This window comes from Buteo buteo, chromosome 14 (assembly GCF_964188355.1).
Source record: "Buteo buteo chromosome 14, bButBut1.hap1.1, whole genome shotgun sequence".
In the NCBI taxonomy this organism is placed as follows: domain Eukaryota; kingdom Metazoa; phylum Chordata; class Aves; order Accipitriformes; family Accipitridae; genus Buteo; species Buteo buteo.
Genome location: NC_134184.1, coordinates 28817617 through 28834673, shown reverse-complemented (window position 1 = coordinate 28834673; position 17057 = coordinate 28817617). Strand labels below are relative to the sequence as shown.

At 37.7% G+C, this 17057-nt stretch overlaps 1 protein-coding gene across 1 annotated transcript in view; it reads left to right on the top strand.

The window, feature by feature from the left end:
- The window catches only part of VWA8 (von Willebrand factor A domain containing 8), a 191499-nt gene that overhangs the window by 14411 nt on the left and 160031 nt on the right, over positions 1–17057 (top strand). The window contains exons 3-4 of the mRNA XM_075046133.1: positions 8046–8176; positions 10292–10402. Of these exons, the coding sequence (XP_074902234.1) occupies positions 8046–8176; positions 10292–10402 (242 nt within the window). The remainder of the gene's footprint in view (positions 1–8045; positions 8177–10291; positions 10403–17057) is intronic.

The window sequence follows — 17057 nt, the reverse complement described above, 5'->3', positions numbered from 1 at the left end:
TTTTTTTTCTTTTTTTTTTTTTTCAATAAACCTGACTGAAAGGAGCCTCTGTCATGCTTGGGGTACTGTTGTTCATCAGTATTCATGTACTTACAGTAGGATTACATAAGGTACAACATTTTGCTTTTAAATCTAAATATTAAATTAGTTTAAATGAAGTAGGGTAGAATATTCATGTATTTAATAGCAGAAAATCCATTTCAAATACTTCAGTACAATTTCTTTGTATATTTAAATTGAGGAAATTTTTTTATCCCTTAGTGCTTAAGTTCTATGGTTAAGTTACTGTGGAGAACAAAGATATATTCCTCTAGTGAAATTAAGTAGATTGTATTGGCTTCATGTCAATTATCTCCTCTTTTTGAGGCATTTAGAGAGTATGTACATTACTTAAGATATTTTTTCTTGTTTTAAGAGTACTTTTTGTTTTGCTGTGTGAATGACTGCTGTAGATACAAGATCTCTTGGTGTGAAATAGATGAACGTAATTGCATATTTATACTCATCTATAAACTGAAATATTACATATTTTGAAATTTTATTATAGTAAATAATATTACATTTAAATGACCAAGATATTTACCTGATTTCTTTTAAACTAAGACTAGAAATAATTTGGTCATCCACTTAAGTGGGAAATATCCCTGAAAAGGTCTCAGATATTGTAATGTTTGCAGTGGAGTAAAAACTAAGAAGAGGGAATTGAAGCAGTTACAGTTCATTTACTAGTACTGCATATGATACTGTTTTCTAGCTCATCATTTGTGTAGAATAGAATGTTTCTGCTTTTTTTATTCTGCCAGATAAAAGCCATGTTAAAATGCAGTGATGTTGAAAGTGCCTATCTATAATTTACAGCAAATTTTAGGGATGTTAATTCTAAACTCAGCATTGTTATTCCAGGCTTAAAAATAGCCTTAAAAATCTGAAAAAAATTGTATCATGGAATGTAAACGTATTAAGTACCTACAAAACTTTAAATTTGTCATTTTGTCAGATAATTGATACCAAAATATTTCATTCTTTGTGTTACCAGATTAAACTGATTTTTAACTGCTTTATTGAACCTTGTTACCTTTTGCAGAAATAGATAGGATGGGTACTGCTGGTTACCTTATGTTTTCATGTCTTTGCTTTTCAGGTTTTATGCTAGGTACCTAGCAAGTTCTGTATGAAGTACTCCATTTTGTGTGTTAATGTAAAATATTAATTTGTTTTGCTGTTGTTGGCAAATGGCTTTTTCTCAGAAGATGATAATTAAAGGTACATAAAATCTGAATTGTTCTTATTTTTCTTTTTATAAGTGACAAGTAAAAATGAGTCATACACAAGGGAATTTTGTTAATGGGATTTCTGTCATAACTGTGTCTGGCACATTCTAGAAAGAGGGCACTTATTTTTGCACTGCGTGTTCTTTTATCAGTAAAAATAAAACCTACATTTTTAAAATATCACCATGCCTGAAAAGCACGATTGTTTCTTTAATTATACTTTGGAGAAACTTTGTATGGCTTTCCATGATATTTTAGATCTAAAATGGAATTGTGAGAACGCACATGATTTTTTTATTTTATTTTATTTTTATGTTGAGTTCATGTCAGTGCACTGCTTTTGTTAGTGGTTTCTGGAAATTTTGTGAAAATGACGATGTACCTGATATTTCATGTATTTATTAATCTTGGCAAAACAATTCCTAACATAGCTCTTCCAGGACACTTTGTTCAATGATGGCAAATCCTCGTTAAGGCAGGAAAAGGGAAGTTCTTTTGCAATAGCATGTCGGCTTTGCTGCTCTCTGAAGGTCCAAGTGCATTTGGGGGTTTGGCTTGTAGTCATGTTACATGCAACTGCATTGAACTGTGGAAGATTAATTTCAAACCATGTGTGGTTTTGTGCCAGGTCTCCCGAGTCTGAGCACCCTCCCCAGTGTGTGATCAAAAGCGACGTGCATGTATACAAGGGGTTAAGTGATAAATCCTGTTAGTTTTGTCAGTTGAGATATATGGAAGACCAATTATTGTGAGGAATTTAAGCAGAAGGTTTGTGCCTGTAACAATGAAATACAAAAAAAGTAGCACTAAATGGATTTCTGTGCCTGAAAGGGAGTTGTTTTAATGTTGAGGAAATTGGGGTTATTTCTCTGTAGTAGGCTCAGTGGTGCCAACAGTTGCTGTTGTTCTTCACCTGAAAGATCCGCAATTGCCTTAACAGTAAGACACGTCTCTGTCCTTCTCCCAAAATAGTATGCACCACGTGCAGAAGCAGGGACAAGCGTGTGTGTTCAGTTATTGCTCAAAGTAAGTTCAGATCTGTGCTGGAACGTGTGTTCATTCTTCTTTCTGTTAACTTTAAATCTGAGTGTCAGAGTGCAACGCGTTACAGAGACAGGTTGTATTGCAGCATGACTGTAATTTTGTGCTAACAAAGACTTTTGTCATTACATTTTTTCTTTCCTAGCCTAAGGAAAGATGTCTGTTGTCAGAAATGGTGATTATTTTAGCAGACTGAGTTTTCATGTAGGCTTGCAACTGATCTGCTACTTGGCTCTTACCACCTAATCCAAAATCTGAAATAGTGGGGTTTTTGTCAGTAGAGCTCTGAACATTTTACACCATTATCCCTGTTTTGCCTATACCGAGAGCAAGGTGCAGGGAGAAACAGGGACGTGGAAACCCACAGCGGAGGTCTGAGTGGAGTTCAGGGAGCTGTCTCCACTGTTCCTTGTGTCGCAAAGCAGGGTCAGCTGAATCAGAACCGTTCCTGAGAGGTGTTTGTCCTCCTTGTTCTTAAAATCTGCTGGTGACGTAGATTCCAGAACCTCTTTGCACCCTATACTCCAGTAATTAACCATTCTTTTGTGAAAAAAAGCTTTTTCTGATGCTTCATTTGGATGTTTTTGGACTTTTTTTTAGTTCCCTGGGACTTGTTCTGTCTAGCATAACCATGATGTACAGATACCTTTTTTCTTCACTGTGATTCTGTCTTGCATATTGGAAAACAGTTGTTATGATTTCCAGTCATTCATTTTTTAGACTGAGTTCCAGTTTCTTTTGATAATTCTTCTTGCTCTTTTCTAGAATCTCTTGAACTTTTTGGTGCTGGACTGAGCTGTTGTGCTCAAAAGCAGATACAGTATCTCCCTCCAGTTGGAGTCTGAGCTACAGATAAACTGCTCTGGCTATATATTTCCCCTGCGAGTTGTGCGTCCAGCTAAGAATAGTTTCATTTATTCCATGTTTATATGTCACTAAGAGAAACTTAGTCTTCTGATTCCCATTCAGGTTTCCTTCCAGAAAGCTTGGTTTTACGTGATTCCTTTATATTCTCTTTTCATTTATACTCACATGAAGAAACATGATTTACCTATGTAGATCTTAGAACTTCTTCTGAAACAATCGACTCGGAGGAATTAACGATAAATGAGTTGAAGTAACTTCCCCCTTTCTAAGCCCCTGCAAAGACTTGCAACTTGTTTCCTTACCACCGCAAGAGCAAAAATTTTTGGAATGAAGACTGTTTCCGTGAAAAATTTATGAGGAAAAATAGTTATTCCAGTGAAAACTGTCTGAGATGTAACCACGTTATGAGACTTTGAAAACTCTTTGGGCTCTGTGCATCAGCATAAAATTGGAAGAGCAGTAGTGTTTCACTTGCGAAGGGCTGAATGAGGAGTGCCTCCCTCTTCACCTTGGCCACGCTGCCTCCTTCACTGTGTCCCTGGGCAACTCACACTCTTCCTTCATTGTCCCTCAGCCTGAACAAGCTGTGAAATAAGCCTCAGCGAACTCAGGGGCTTTTTTAACATTTTCCCTTTTTGAAATGTGTTTATGTTTTTAGACAAAGGCCTCCTTCCTTGTCCCCTTCTTCCTCAAAACGTATGTTACGGCAGCCGCCCCTGCGCTGGATGTACCGCAGACTGCTGTGGAAAGGACCCCCTCGGTAATCGGACGAGAGGGAGATCTTTTTCCCCTCGTGAACTTTTGCCTCTCCTGATAAAAGGAGCGGGTCTCAGACCCTGAACATGCACTGTAGCAAAGGTTCAGGGTGTGCAGAGGTCTTTTTTTATTCTGTTGAAAATTATATTTATTGATCTTTTCAAAGTGCCTGTTGGTTATTATGTGATTGACCACACTAGAGTCATACAGGGACACGAGCTCTAATGTATTTTGTACCACATCTGGAATAGATATTCTTGGGAATCAGTTCATTTAGCTGTCTCTGAACAGTGGGAAGAGGTAGGTGTCTCCTTCATTTATGGGATTTCTTCTGTAGGAGGGACACAAGGACTTGCCAGCAGATACTGTCTGCTATCTCTAGTGAATCTTACGGCTTCAGTGAGTGTAGCATGTGCCAAGAATTCAAGTATGAGTGAACTGGAAAATTTCCGAGGCTAGCATAGCCATTTTGGTCTTGGTTTTATCAAAAGCTGATTTGTGGATCAAACAAGAGCAGCTGCTGCATTTGCTTCAAAAATCTATCTACAACATTTTCTTCTTTTCTTATTTGGGGATTTCTCCATTCAGCTTCAACTGCTCACTTTACAAAATGTTTGTGCAGATTCTGCTAGGTATTGTCCTACTTACCATGTATTACAAAGCAATAGAATGCAATTTCTTTCACTGGCCATCCTTGATACACAGGAATAGCAAATTGTAGCACCGACTACACTCCTGCATGTGCCAGATGGTGTCTTTGAGAATACACTGCAGAGGCTTCCTACGCACCATCCTGCAGATTAAGAGTATAGGGCCAGCTACTCAACTGCTGCAAATCAGCAGAGTGCCACTAAACAGATTGTGCAAACCCAGTTTGCATTAGATGCTATCTGACTCATGGGATAATTAATAAAAATTGCTGTAATATATATGCTGATGCTTTTTTCAGCTAATTTGCCCTGTCTTCTAAATGTCATAGAAATGATTATATGGTGCTTGTAGTAAAGTTAATACACGGTACTTGAACAGGGAGGAATTTTTTCAAGTCATGTTAGAGAAAAAAAAGCTTTGCAGATACCATAGTACCAGTAGTCTAAATATATAGAAATAATATACAACATACTGTGTATGTGCATCTGAAGTTGCTTTTGAAAAGCATACTGTGCTTTGGAAACAGTTTGTGCAGTATAGACTGCATGTACAAAGAACATTTTTATATTCTTCTGATTTTAGAAGGATGTAACTGGGAAACTGAAGTAGGTTTAATATCTGGAGCGATGTACCGATATTCTATGTTAGAATAGAAGGAACTGACAAGTGGAAGCTGCTGTCATGACAGTTCACCTTAGGGAATGCTTGCTTTGAATTGTTGGCATTATTTGTAACAGGCTTCCTTTCAGTGAGTTTGCAGATGGTCAGTGTGCTGACTTTGTGACTGCAGACATGTATTATAATTGATCCAGCTGTAATCCGTATGTTAGGAGAATGATGTGAATGGTGAAGCAATGAAACCATTTTCTAGGAAATGCATCAATAAGGAGTTATCTTTTGTGTTTTCTCAAAAAAGCAAAGTTAGGAAATTATAGGAGACTTTTAAAAGTTGCATTTTTCATATTAATATTTCAGAGTAAATTTGGATTGTTTAAACACAGTGACAAGAACATATGCCCTTTAATTGCTTAAGGTTTGCAGGGGGATCTCATTCCTAAGATTTTAGATTTTTTGAATTCTGTACACTCATATTCTCTTTTACATGACAGTTTGTCTTGCAGATGCTGCCGAATGTTCTTAAATCCTGTTTCTATTTATGGTACCGCTTTTAAGTCTGACCCAAGTTTTTCCTGAGACCATCCTAAAAATAAAAAAGATAGCTACACATATTAATGTGAATTACACCAGAGGCATTTGTTAGTCATGCTGTGTCAAAGCTGTTTTTGCCATGCTTCTAATGCATGACTTCTGACATGAAAGAATTCAATGTTTCAGCAAGATTTCCAAGCTTGTTTGTCCACTTTAAGTAAAGTAACTTTTTTTGGGGGGGAAAGCCACTATAAAAATACACTACAGGCACATTGGCAAGTTCATACAGCAGGTAGAAGTAATAATGAATGTGCCTTGTGCCTCTCAGTGAGATCTCTGGCTTGCAATTTTAATAGTACCTTTAATATAACACTTTTTATTTGTGTGGTGCTTTCAAATTACCATACCTGTCCAGTAGCAAAGTTTGGACAAAGCAGTTCTTCTGGTGTGATGTATTACTCTGTATTTCCCAAAGAGTATATGTAATAGGAACTTCCTTAATTTTCTTGAAAATCTCATAGAAAGGAACATGTTATTCTCTGTGAGGAATTTATTTGCATTTGGCCTGTTGTGTGTGGTACGTGTGATGTGCATTGCTTTTGGAAAACAGTATTGCAGCGAAGAAGAAGAAAATATCTTTACATTCATATGTTCTTACCGTACCATATACGAAAACTAATCCTGGGCATGCTAATGACAGTTGTTTAGAAAACAAACCAAAACAAAAAAGCAAACCTGAAATGTTTATTTACAATTAATCTGATAATCCTAATGTATAGATTACTCACCTATGTGTGTATGCTATTCCTGTTCATATTGGTGGTAAGGATACAGTAGATTTCTCTGGAAGCAGAAGATGATTTCAAATGGTTTGTTTTCCTGAGTGCCAGACCAAAACATTCGGTTAAAAAATTTTGATAAAGTTTTCCTTAGTCACCTTTATGCTTGAAAAATCTTCCTTGAATCTCATACAGTCATTTAATACTGTTTCCTTGATCTTACAAAAATGAATTTTAATTCTGGTATACAAAGATTCAACAGTGAACTGAAAGCCCTCAGAACTGAGGGGCACTATTGCTTGCCATCCTTAACTCTGCCCCGCACGTACTGCCTCCCCTGTCTCAGGAAAGCTGATGTAGAACCGAGGCTTGTTTTTTTAAATTTTGGCTTCTAATTACAACCAGGAATCACACTGAAAAAAGGTAAATAACCAAGTATTAATTTGAAGATTCCATCACCTCTTGCTCCTCTCTTACTGTACTTCAGCATCCCAGATACCACCCTTGAGGCTCCAGCCTCAGACCTCATCATCGGTCTTGTCAGATTGTTCTGAAAGCAACCATATACATACATGCATACATAAATCTTCCTCCTGGCTTGCTTGTGTTCTCCTTCTCCTCCTGCACTAGCGCTTTTTGCTTGTGCCTGAGAAAGAGCCAGGCTTTGCTGGGGGGTATGTAAAGGAGTATTCTGGGGATAGAGCGATGTACGGCAGTGGGAATGGTGCCCCTCCTTCTGTGTGCTGTTTTTGCATGTTGCTTTCCAGTGCTGCCAGCATTTCCATATGTGTGATAAAGGTTTTAGTTTAATTATAATTAAGTTATTGCTTTTTAAAATAATAAGGGTATGGTATTCTTAATAGAAATAAGTGGATCTGCTTTGAGTTGTTTTTTATTATGCTTTTGGAAGCTGCGTGGTATTGATGTAGTGATATTGCAAGGCTTGCATTTCCTCGGTAATTTAATTCTGTGTTTTATTGTGTCAAAATGTAAACAGGAATGCAGTTGTCTTTTGAGAAAATAACAAATTACATATGTCCCTTAACATTAATCTTAGTCGTGTGCAAGCACAGTATATATATTTTTTTTAAAGTTCATGATGCACAGAAGTATCGGGATATAGGCTGGATAAATATTTGCCAAATTATCAATAATGTATCTATATTATATTAACTTATGCTGAGAAACCCACTCAACATTGGGTAATAAAAAAACAGTCTTTGCATTGATCAGTTTAATGTGAATTGAGAATCAACTTTTTTTTTTTTCTGTTTTTTGTTGGGGGTTATTTTGAAGGATGAAGTTGGGCAGAGAAAAAGGCAATGGGTAAGACAGGTATATAAACTTATATGTAAATTAAGTAATCTAATATAAACTGTGTGTGGAATTCCCTGCTTTTCAGCTATCTGGCTTTAGGGCAGCACATCTTTGTGCCTTTGTTTTGGAGATAAGAACAAAAAAATGTGTGAATGGCCAGGTATCTAACACTTTTCAAAATTAAATAACATGTTCTTATCTTTGTGTTTCAAAGTGACAGATTCTTTGGCCCAGTCTGTAGTCTACCATTTAAGATGGATAATGCAGAAAGATCTTCTTGGCCAAGATGTCTTTCTTATTGGTCCTCCTGGGCCTCTCCGGCGATCTATTGCCATGCAATATCTGGTAAGTATGTTGGTTTAAGTTCTTGGAGACATAGCCAGTAATGTCAGTTAGTCATTCTTCTACTAGCCAAATGGTAAAAGGTAGTCCTAGAAAATCTTACAGCAAGCTACTTAGGAGGTAAGTAAGTTTTTCATAAATGTGCTTTCCAAAGTTCAGTTTTTGTTATGGACAAATAGAAAGTACAGACATTTTAATACATGTTTTTCTGCTTAAACTCGGGGCGGGGGGGGGGGAGATTTGGAAAACTGTGTTGCCATATGCTATCACAAATGGAGAAACAGTTTGTTCTAGGCATTATGTATGTTAGAAGATTAAGATATCTGCCTACTGTTACAGACAACAGATCGTTTTTGCTTCATTATATAAAAAAAAGAAATGAAGGAGAGGATTTGGGAGAGGAGTGTTCTGAGAAACATTTGGGAACAGTTACCGTGAGTGATTAGAAAGAGTAGATGTGTGCATGATCCTCTCTTGGAATGTGGGAATGACTTGCCTACGTCCATCTGCATGAACCGTGGCAGCACCAAGTGCAAAATTTCACGTTTAAATTGTCAGTGCCCTTACATGATCAGGAAGAGGGGTTGTCTGCCTGAAAAGGTGATGTGGGTAGGACTTTGTCTGCCATGAGCTCTATCTGGAATCTGGTTGGGCAGAAGGATCACAAATGGAAGTGTATAAACAGTTGTCACAAAGATCAGCCATTCCTTTAAAAATCAAAAGATACTAATTCAAAGACTAGCTCTTAGACATGAAGCACACAGGAGAAAGGTGCAAGATTTTGAACTTTGGAAAGGAGAGCAAAGATTTCTTAATTCAGCGAACTAGATATGCGACTTGATAGCTTGATGCATTCCTTAAAATAAATAGGAAGAGTTTGGTATAACCTAAAAAGAGGACTTGGGAAACACCTGATATTGAGGCACGAGACATGGAATGTGTCTTGTTATTTTTATCACTGTTTGTATGCACCTGAGCTACATTAGAAAGGCTGCAGCTTACTGTTTCAATGCCATGCTAAAAAATTACGTGAAGACTGGTCTTTGCATGTGAGCTGATATATGCTGTGGGCCCTTTAATGAAGCTGTGTAAGCTTGGAAAACTTTTATCAGCTGTTGCTGAAAGCTACTACTATGTGTTCATAAACAGGTCTAATTGTTGAAGAAAACTCTCCTGTATTTCACCTTCTGTTTTTTTCCTTTCATTATAAGAAATACAATTGTATCTACCTGCAGCATAAAGGAATGGGTGGCGTTGTAACCAATAGGCACTTAAAAAGTGGAAAGGAAATAATTTTAGTGGGTTTTTATATCTTTGCTTGATTTTTTTCATACAACTATAGTTAAAAGCTGCCTCTTAAGAGAGATCTGTTAAATATATCATACTTTTAATTGAGGGTAAGGGCTAAGAGCATTTCAGCATGAATCTGTTTCCTAGTAGAACACATGATAACTCAGATATGGAAGCAGTAGGAACATGAGGGACTGTTTTTTACTTTAACATAGATAATTGTCTATATATCTCATACTGAATCAAAATAAACAAACCAATAACCCAAGGGTTCTGGTTTTTTAAATAGTCTATAATTTTACAGATGCAGACTGCATCTTATGACATTAAAGGGAGAGAGGATAAGAACAATATAGTTCATCAGTGTACTGGCAAAGCCTGTGCAGGTAATAATCACAACTGTGTCACAGTATAAGTGTTACTGAACAGTGGGAGTTGAAGCTTTTTGATCTTTTACGGTAAACTTCTGATTTTTATTCATGACTTGTAGATGCTGATTGTTTTTCAGAGTCCAGAACCAGAAGATTAACTTACAGGATGTTACAGATGTTCAATGGAAAGAATATATAGCTGGTTATTATGGTTTTAGAACAGGTTTGGGGAAAATAAAAGTTTATTGAGCAGAAATTCAAACCATTTTGTTTGAAGCAGAACACCCTGTAAACAGTTTAAAAATAAGAGATATTAGATTTTGTTTGGAGTTATTTCAGATCACTACGGTGCTGCCTAGAGCTCTTTTGTACAATTATACCACTAGGCCTATTGTTGAAGTTCACTTACTGGGGTTATAGTCTTATTTTTGTAATAACTTTAGACTATTGTCCACAGGAGCTAACAAAGCGGGAGGTTGAATATATCGCGCTATCAAGGGACACCACAGAAACTGACCTCAAACAGCGACGTGAGATCCGAGATGGTAGTGCTTTTTATCTTGATCAGGCAAGTTGCTGTCACACGCCGCCTAATTATTGTTTACAAGTAGTTTGAAGGAAGTTATGGTTTATATGATGAAAAATTAGTATGTGGATTACAGACTTGACTGACATGTTTCTGATGCAGTTAGAAAGTCTCATGTAACAGTCTTGATCTCATAATTACTGAAAATGTTATCTTTACCCAAATCCAAGATTACTCTGTCTCTTAAGAGTACTACAGGTTTGATTTAGGCAGACTGTTTTTGATATGCTTCTGGAACGAGGAGTGAGATCCGTTCTGTGCAAGTTAGACAAGCACTTTTCTTGGTGTGTCTCTTCCCTAACACTTTTAGCACATTAGATGTATTCCTCAAGTGAATCTTCTGATGTAGTTTCATTGAAAAAGAGTCTAGTTCATGTATTTTAAGACTGCTCTGTGTTGTGAAACTAAGGCACAGTAAATGGAGACAACTGGGAGATTTGATTTGAAAGCTCACTGCTGATCTGGACTAAAATAATGATTTAAGCACTCCTGCCATCAGTATTGTGCCAACTCATTAGCTGATTTAGTACAACCATGGAGTGACTTAGATTAGGTAAGATTTCTCTTTGTGAGCTATCAATGGCATGTCTCCCTTTTGATTATGCAGGTAAAATATATGCTTCATTTACAATGTCTGTTTTCCTAGATACCTAAAATTTGTATACAAGTTAGGTTCTAATTAAATAGGGTGGGTCAGTTCCTCTGATGTAGTGTGAATTTAAATGTGTTATCTAAACCAGTTTTCAGTTGGTGATGCTATAGAGGTTAATAATATCACTATCATGCAAGTGATTTGTGGGTGGAAAGGAAGATAGGAACAGGAGAGGAAAAAGAACCTGAAAGCTTTGTCCTCTGTTTTAAAGAAACATTTCCCCTTTTTTCTTTTTTTTTTTTTTTTTAATTCCCAGTGATCTCTTCTTTCAGCCTCCAAAGTTTAAAGAACACTTAAACAGATTTTCCTAAAACCACAATAAATGACTTTGAGCAATGGAGGAGCCTCAGAATGAGGGATAACAACTAATCTAAATAATTTTTTTTTATTTACTTCTAGGACTTCAAATTACAAATTACGCTTATGTATTGGGTTTGTGTGGGAAGGTTTTGGTAGCGGGAGGGGAGGTTACAGTGGTGGCTTCTGTGAGAAGCTGCTGGAAGCTCCCCCATGTCCGACAGAGCCAATGCCAGCCGGCTCTAAGATGGACACGCCGCTGGCCAAGGCCGAGACAATCTGTGATAGTGGTAGCACTTCTCTGATAACATATTTAAGAAGGAAAAAAAGTTGCAGGGCACACAGAAACGGCAGCCAGAGAGAGGAGTGAGAACATGTAAGAGAAACAGCCCTGCAGACCCCCAGGTCAGTGCAGCAGGAGGGCAGGAGGTGCTCCAGGCGCCGGAGCAGAGATTCCCCTGCAGCCCGTGGGGAAGACCCTGGTGAGGCAGGCTGTGTCCCTGCAGCCCAGGGAGGTCCACGGGGGAGCAGATCTCCACCTGCAGCGGGGGGAGAGAGGAGCCCACACTGGAGCAGGGGGATGCCCGACGGAGGCTGTGACCCTGTGGGAAGCCCACGCTGGAGCAGGTTTTCTGGCAGGACCTGTGGCCCCGTGGAGAGAGGAGCCCACGCTGGAGCAGGTTTTCTGGCAGGACTTGTGACCCCATGGGGGACCCACGCTGGTGCAGTCTGTGCCTGAAGGACTGCAGCCCAGGGAAGGGACCCACACTGGAGCAGTTCGTGAAGGACTGCACCGCGAGGGAAGGACTCACGTTGGGGAAGTTCATGAAGGAGGGAGGGACCCCACACTGGAGCAGGGGAAGAGTGTGAGGAGTCCTCCCCCCAAAGGGGATGAAGTGGGAGAGACGTGTTATGAACTGACTGTAAACCCCATTCCCTGTCCCCCTGCGCCACTGGGAGGGGTAGGTAGAGAATCCAGGAGTGAAGTTGTGCCCAGGAAGAAGGGAGGAGTGGAGGGAAGGTGTTTTGAGATTTGGTTTTATTTCTCATTACCCTACTCTGGTTGATTGGTAATAAATTGAGTTAATTTTCCCCAAGTTGAGTCTGTTTTGACCGTGACAGTAATTGGTGAGTGATCTCTCCCTGTCCTTGTCTCGACCCACAAGCCCTTTGTTATATTTTCTCTCCCCTGTCCAGCTGAGGAGCGGGGGGAGTGATAGAACGGCTTTAGTGGGCACCTGGCATCCAGCAAGGGTCACCCCGCCACAGCTTAGCTGGAAATGTGAGGATTGCACAATATGAGATAATTTAAAGTACTGTACTGTGGATTAGGGCTGTAAATGGCTTCTCATTTACCAGAGGATAAGAGCATTTGTGCAGGCTGTGGGGTTAACTCATGTTAGCTCCGTGCCTAACTGCTGTTATGGACAGCCTTATCCTCATACTTGCTACAGGGTAGCAAAGGTAATTTAGCCCTGGTGTAAGAGCATTAGTTAACTAACATTTGTAAGGGCCCCTGTATCGGCGACTTAAGAAGCTCACCAAGATGTGAGATGGTCTGTTAACCCTGTATTTATCAGAAGACTTTGATCCCAGTGTAAGTATGAGGCAGCTTGCTTCACTTTGTACAAGCTATTTTAAGTGATCTCAGTCCAGTAAGAACCCTCTAGGAAGATTAGCTTTCTAAGGTAAAGGTCTAAGATTACCTTTCTTCCTCAATCTGTTGGAAATTTTCAGTTAAAAGGTTTTTACCAGAATCCAGCATAGCAGTACTTCAGACCAAGACATTCCTTTAGCAAGATACCAAAGTACTAAAATCAGTCAGAATTACTATATCTTTCCTCAGCTCATGTGTTACTCACCAAATATGTAACCAATGTATGTTTAAGCTCTGAAGGGAAAGTAAGAAAATAAATCACTGGTATTTAGATGAGCGCTTTTAAAATATTGGAAACATGAAAGATGAATCTCATAGATAGTGATGTTCCAGCTGAAGTTTTCTAACCCTACATTTTAGTAAGACATATAAAATGTAGTACATAGTCATGTTTAGAACCATCACAGATCTAATTATAGCTCAATAATAAAAGGGGATAAAGTTTTACAGGTTACACTGGGGTTTGAATTTTAATTAGTTAATTTAATGATTTTGAGGTCTGCAGATGGCTGTACTAATTCAAAACATTATAGAAGGCAGACACTACTCTTCATTAAACCTCAAACCATGAACTGCTTCAAGACAGAGAAGGCTATCAGTAGGTAGCCTTAACAAAATATTCCCAAAAGAGCATGGATTGCTCCCATTGCCATAGGTAAGCTAAAGAGAAGGTGAACTCATGTGAGGGACTGAAGATGCAGGCTATGCTTTTCAGATTTACGTACCATTTCCCTTCCTGTGGAATCTCATGCTTGCTCTTCATGACACCCGAGAGAAGACAGCAAAGCTTGAAAGTCTGGTTCCCAGAACATGCACTGCATGAATTCTGTGGGTCAAATAAAACTTAGCTGTTTAAGATAGATGAAGCTTTTTTCATGAAAATCATAATATAGTAATGTAGTTACCTTACACTTTGAATAATAATGTAGTGTAATGAAAGATGGCATCTTGTTACCAGAAATAACTTTAATATAGTGAATCACCAGGTTTGCAGACCCACAAAGGTTTGCAAAGTTGTCTGTGAGTGATTGTTAAGATATGGTTGTTTATAGCTCTGCATTTAATAGTGACAGATTAAATACTGTAAATTGATGTCTCAGAGGTTTCAAAACGTCTGATGTATTTTAACATGAAGTTACTGAATATGATTGCCGTTAGTTATTTAAGATAGATTTGGAAGACGGTGATTTGGAAGCAGTGATTGAAATTCTGTATTGAAATGTATATTGAAGGGCCAGTGTATCAAACATCCTCACATAATAGCATTTCTTAATACTAGAGTGAATCAAATGGGGGAAGATTTGGAGTTAGGAAGTTAGAAGAGATATCTGATGGGGGGGGCAGGAAAAAGGGGGGTTATTTACCTCAGAAATGGGGGACCATTAAAATAAAGATAAACATTGAATTATCAAATGCATTCCCAGTTAAAATTGTGTAAAATAAAGGACTTGTAATGGGGTAATGGTGAATTATTTGTTTTCATTCAAGTACTGACAGCAGAAAATTCTGTTTTCTTGTCCTCACCGTAGGCCATTAATTTGGGGTTTCAGCTGTTAATTCACTGTTAAAAGCCTTAGAAATGTCATTATTGCCATTACTGAGACAATTAAGTAACCTCTTGGTTTTATTCTGTAATTTATTGCATGGGTTAATTATGTTGTGTATCAAGTAATTAGTTAGAATTACTGTATATTACTTAAATATTTAAATAGCAGCTTCAAATTTTGCTTTTATTGATAGAAGAGCTTGTCCTGCAGAGTGGTTTTCTGTAACTTTGTATTTGAGCCATGATCTTGATTGAACCAGTACGGAGATTCTAATATCAGCCTATTGTATTTTCAAAAATTAAGGAATTAGATTTGATATTTTTTTTTCTTGCCATTTCTGATGCTTTTTATCACATGTGTACAGCTGTAAAAGGCACATCTCTGGTTTAAACTCTTATTATTATAGCCTCCTACATTATTATTACATCTAAGGAAATTCTATGTTATTTTAATGTAGTGGATGCAATTGGGAGAGAAGCTAAGCCACTTTGTTAGTGCTTGAGAGGTATACTGGTCCAGGATTGTGCCACAAACCATGTTGCCTGGAATGCCCGGTTTTGTTTACCCTGCATCTTTCAGCTTTTGCGTTAAATGAAACAAGCTTCCCAAACACAGACCACTTTATTAAGTGTACAGTCTTTTCTGTTTGGGACAATCAAACTACCTGAGGTTGGAATAAGTAGAAAAGTATCATATGGTTGTGTGCTGAAAAATTACAAGTAGAATGTCATGGTTTTGAAGATTTGCTGATTAAGATGTATCCACTGAGTGGATAAGTATGTCTATCACTCTCATTTCTGTATATACAGAATTAGACTCAGTTTTGGTGTATCTTTGAACTATGTGAACATACTAATTTTAATAGAATACTTTGCATCTCTAACTGCACCAACATCATAAGTTATACAATGATAAAACATAAAATTGATTGTCAAGATACCAGAAAAATTATCTTCTACCATGGCTTGAAAGACTTCATGTAGTAATCAATAAAACACCTAGAGTGACAGAAATGACAGCTTTAACTATCCTGTCTATAAAATGAACATGGCATGAAATCCCCTGGAGTAGCACTACACAGACTTGAGTTTGGTTTCTTTTAATCAAAAAAGATTAGAAAGATAATTATAAAATAAGACATGAGATTATTTGAATTAAATTATAGTAATATTTGAGAGTGTGTGTATACATATGTATATATGTTTGTGTATACATATAAAAAAATTCCTTCTATACCCTAGCAAAGGGATGGGTTACAATAATTCAGCTTTTAAAAAAATTAACCAGTGAGTGCAAGTTGTGTAATTCTGTAACTTATTAACTTACTACCTTGGAGGTAGCAGTGGATTTTTGATGAGCCAGTAAGTTAACCACATCAAAGGCATTGTCAGAAAGTATAACTTGGTTGACTGACTGTCACTGCAGTATCTGTCTATCTAGTACAGGGAGCTAGACAGCAAAGTCTGTAGAAAGAAGAGGCAAGAAATGCAGTGCTGCAGAAGTACGAACATTACTATTCATTTTCTTGTGTCCAACATTGCACAGAGAGAGGGAAATATTAGGTAGAAACCAACAGTATTTGGATGAAGTTAATCTTTATTGACGTTGACGTAGTGTATCTTGTATCTAAAAAGAAAATTCTTGATAAGGACCCCTATGTAGTAGCCTCTTAACTTGTAGGAGTGATTTTGTTTTAATCATTCGCAATACTTACTTTACGTTTCTAAAAGTGTCAACATTTAAGTGGATTTGTTAGGTTAGTAGTTCAGACTCTGGTATCTTGTTTTGATGTAGAGGGCATATAGATGAATGTCTGTGATGTAATGTGAGGAATATTAGGACGGTGTATTTATAATCCCTTATAGATTAAAATCAGAGGTGTGGGGTTCTTTTTTCTTATGTTTGTGTCCTTTTACATATATATATTCCGCTTTCTTTTCAGCTAGTATTTCCTACAATGCGGGAAGGGGCAATACTTTGTAATATGTGGGGTCATAACATTCATAGGAAATACGGACTTGATGGACGGTACCTGGAATCAAAGTGATTTACAAGTGATAAGTAACTTCATCATTTTTAGATATCTGTCAAATAGTTAATTTCCTTTTTATTCTGCTACTCATCAGGAAGAAAAATTTAAATAACTCATCTCCCTTATTCTTGTCCAGAAGACAAGTGTTGTATAGAGTGAAGATAAAACCCCATAGGTTTGTTTGTAGATATTTACACTGGTAAATCTGTTCAGAAACTCAGATTGCTTGCTCCTGGGCCTGCTCTCTGCCCAAGATGCAAAACGTTTCACACACCTGATGTAAATGTACTGTTGTGCTAATATACCTGGTGTAAAGCGGCTGAAATGGCCGAACCCTGCTTAGGTGGGGACATAATCTCTTGTAAATACAGTTTGCAAGCACTGCTGCAGAAACACCTGACCATCATGTTAGGGGAAGGGGTGATAGAAATAAAATGGATCATTTGATGTGG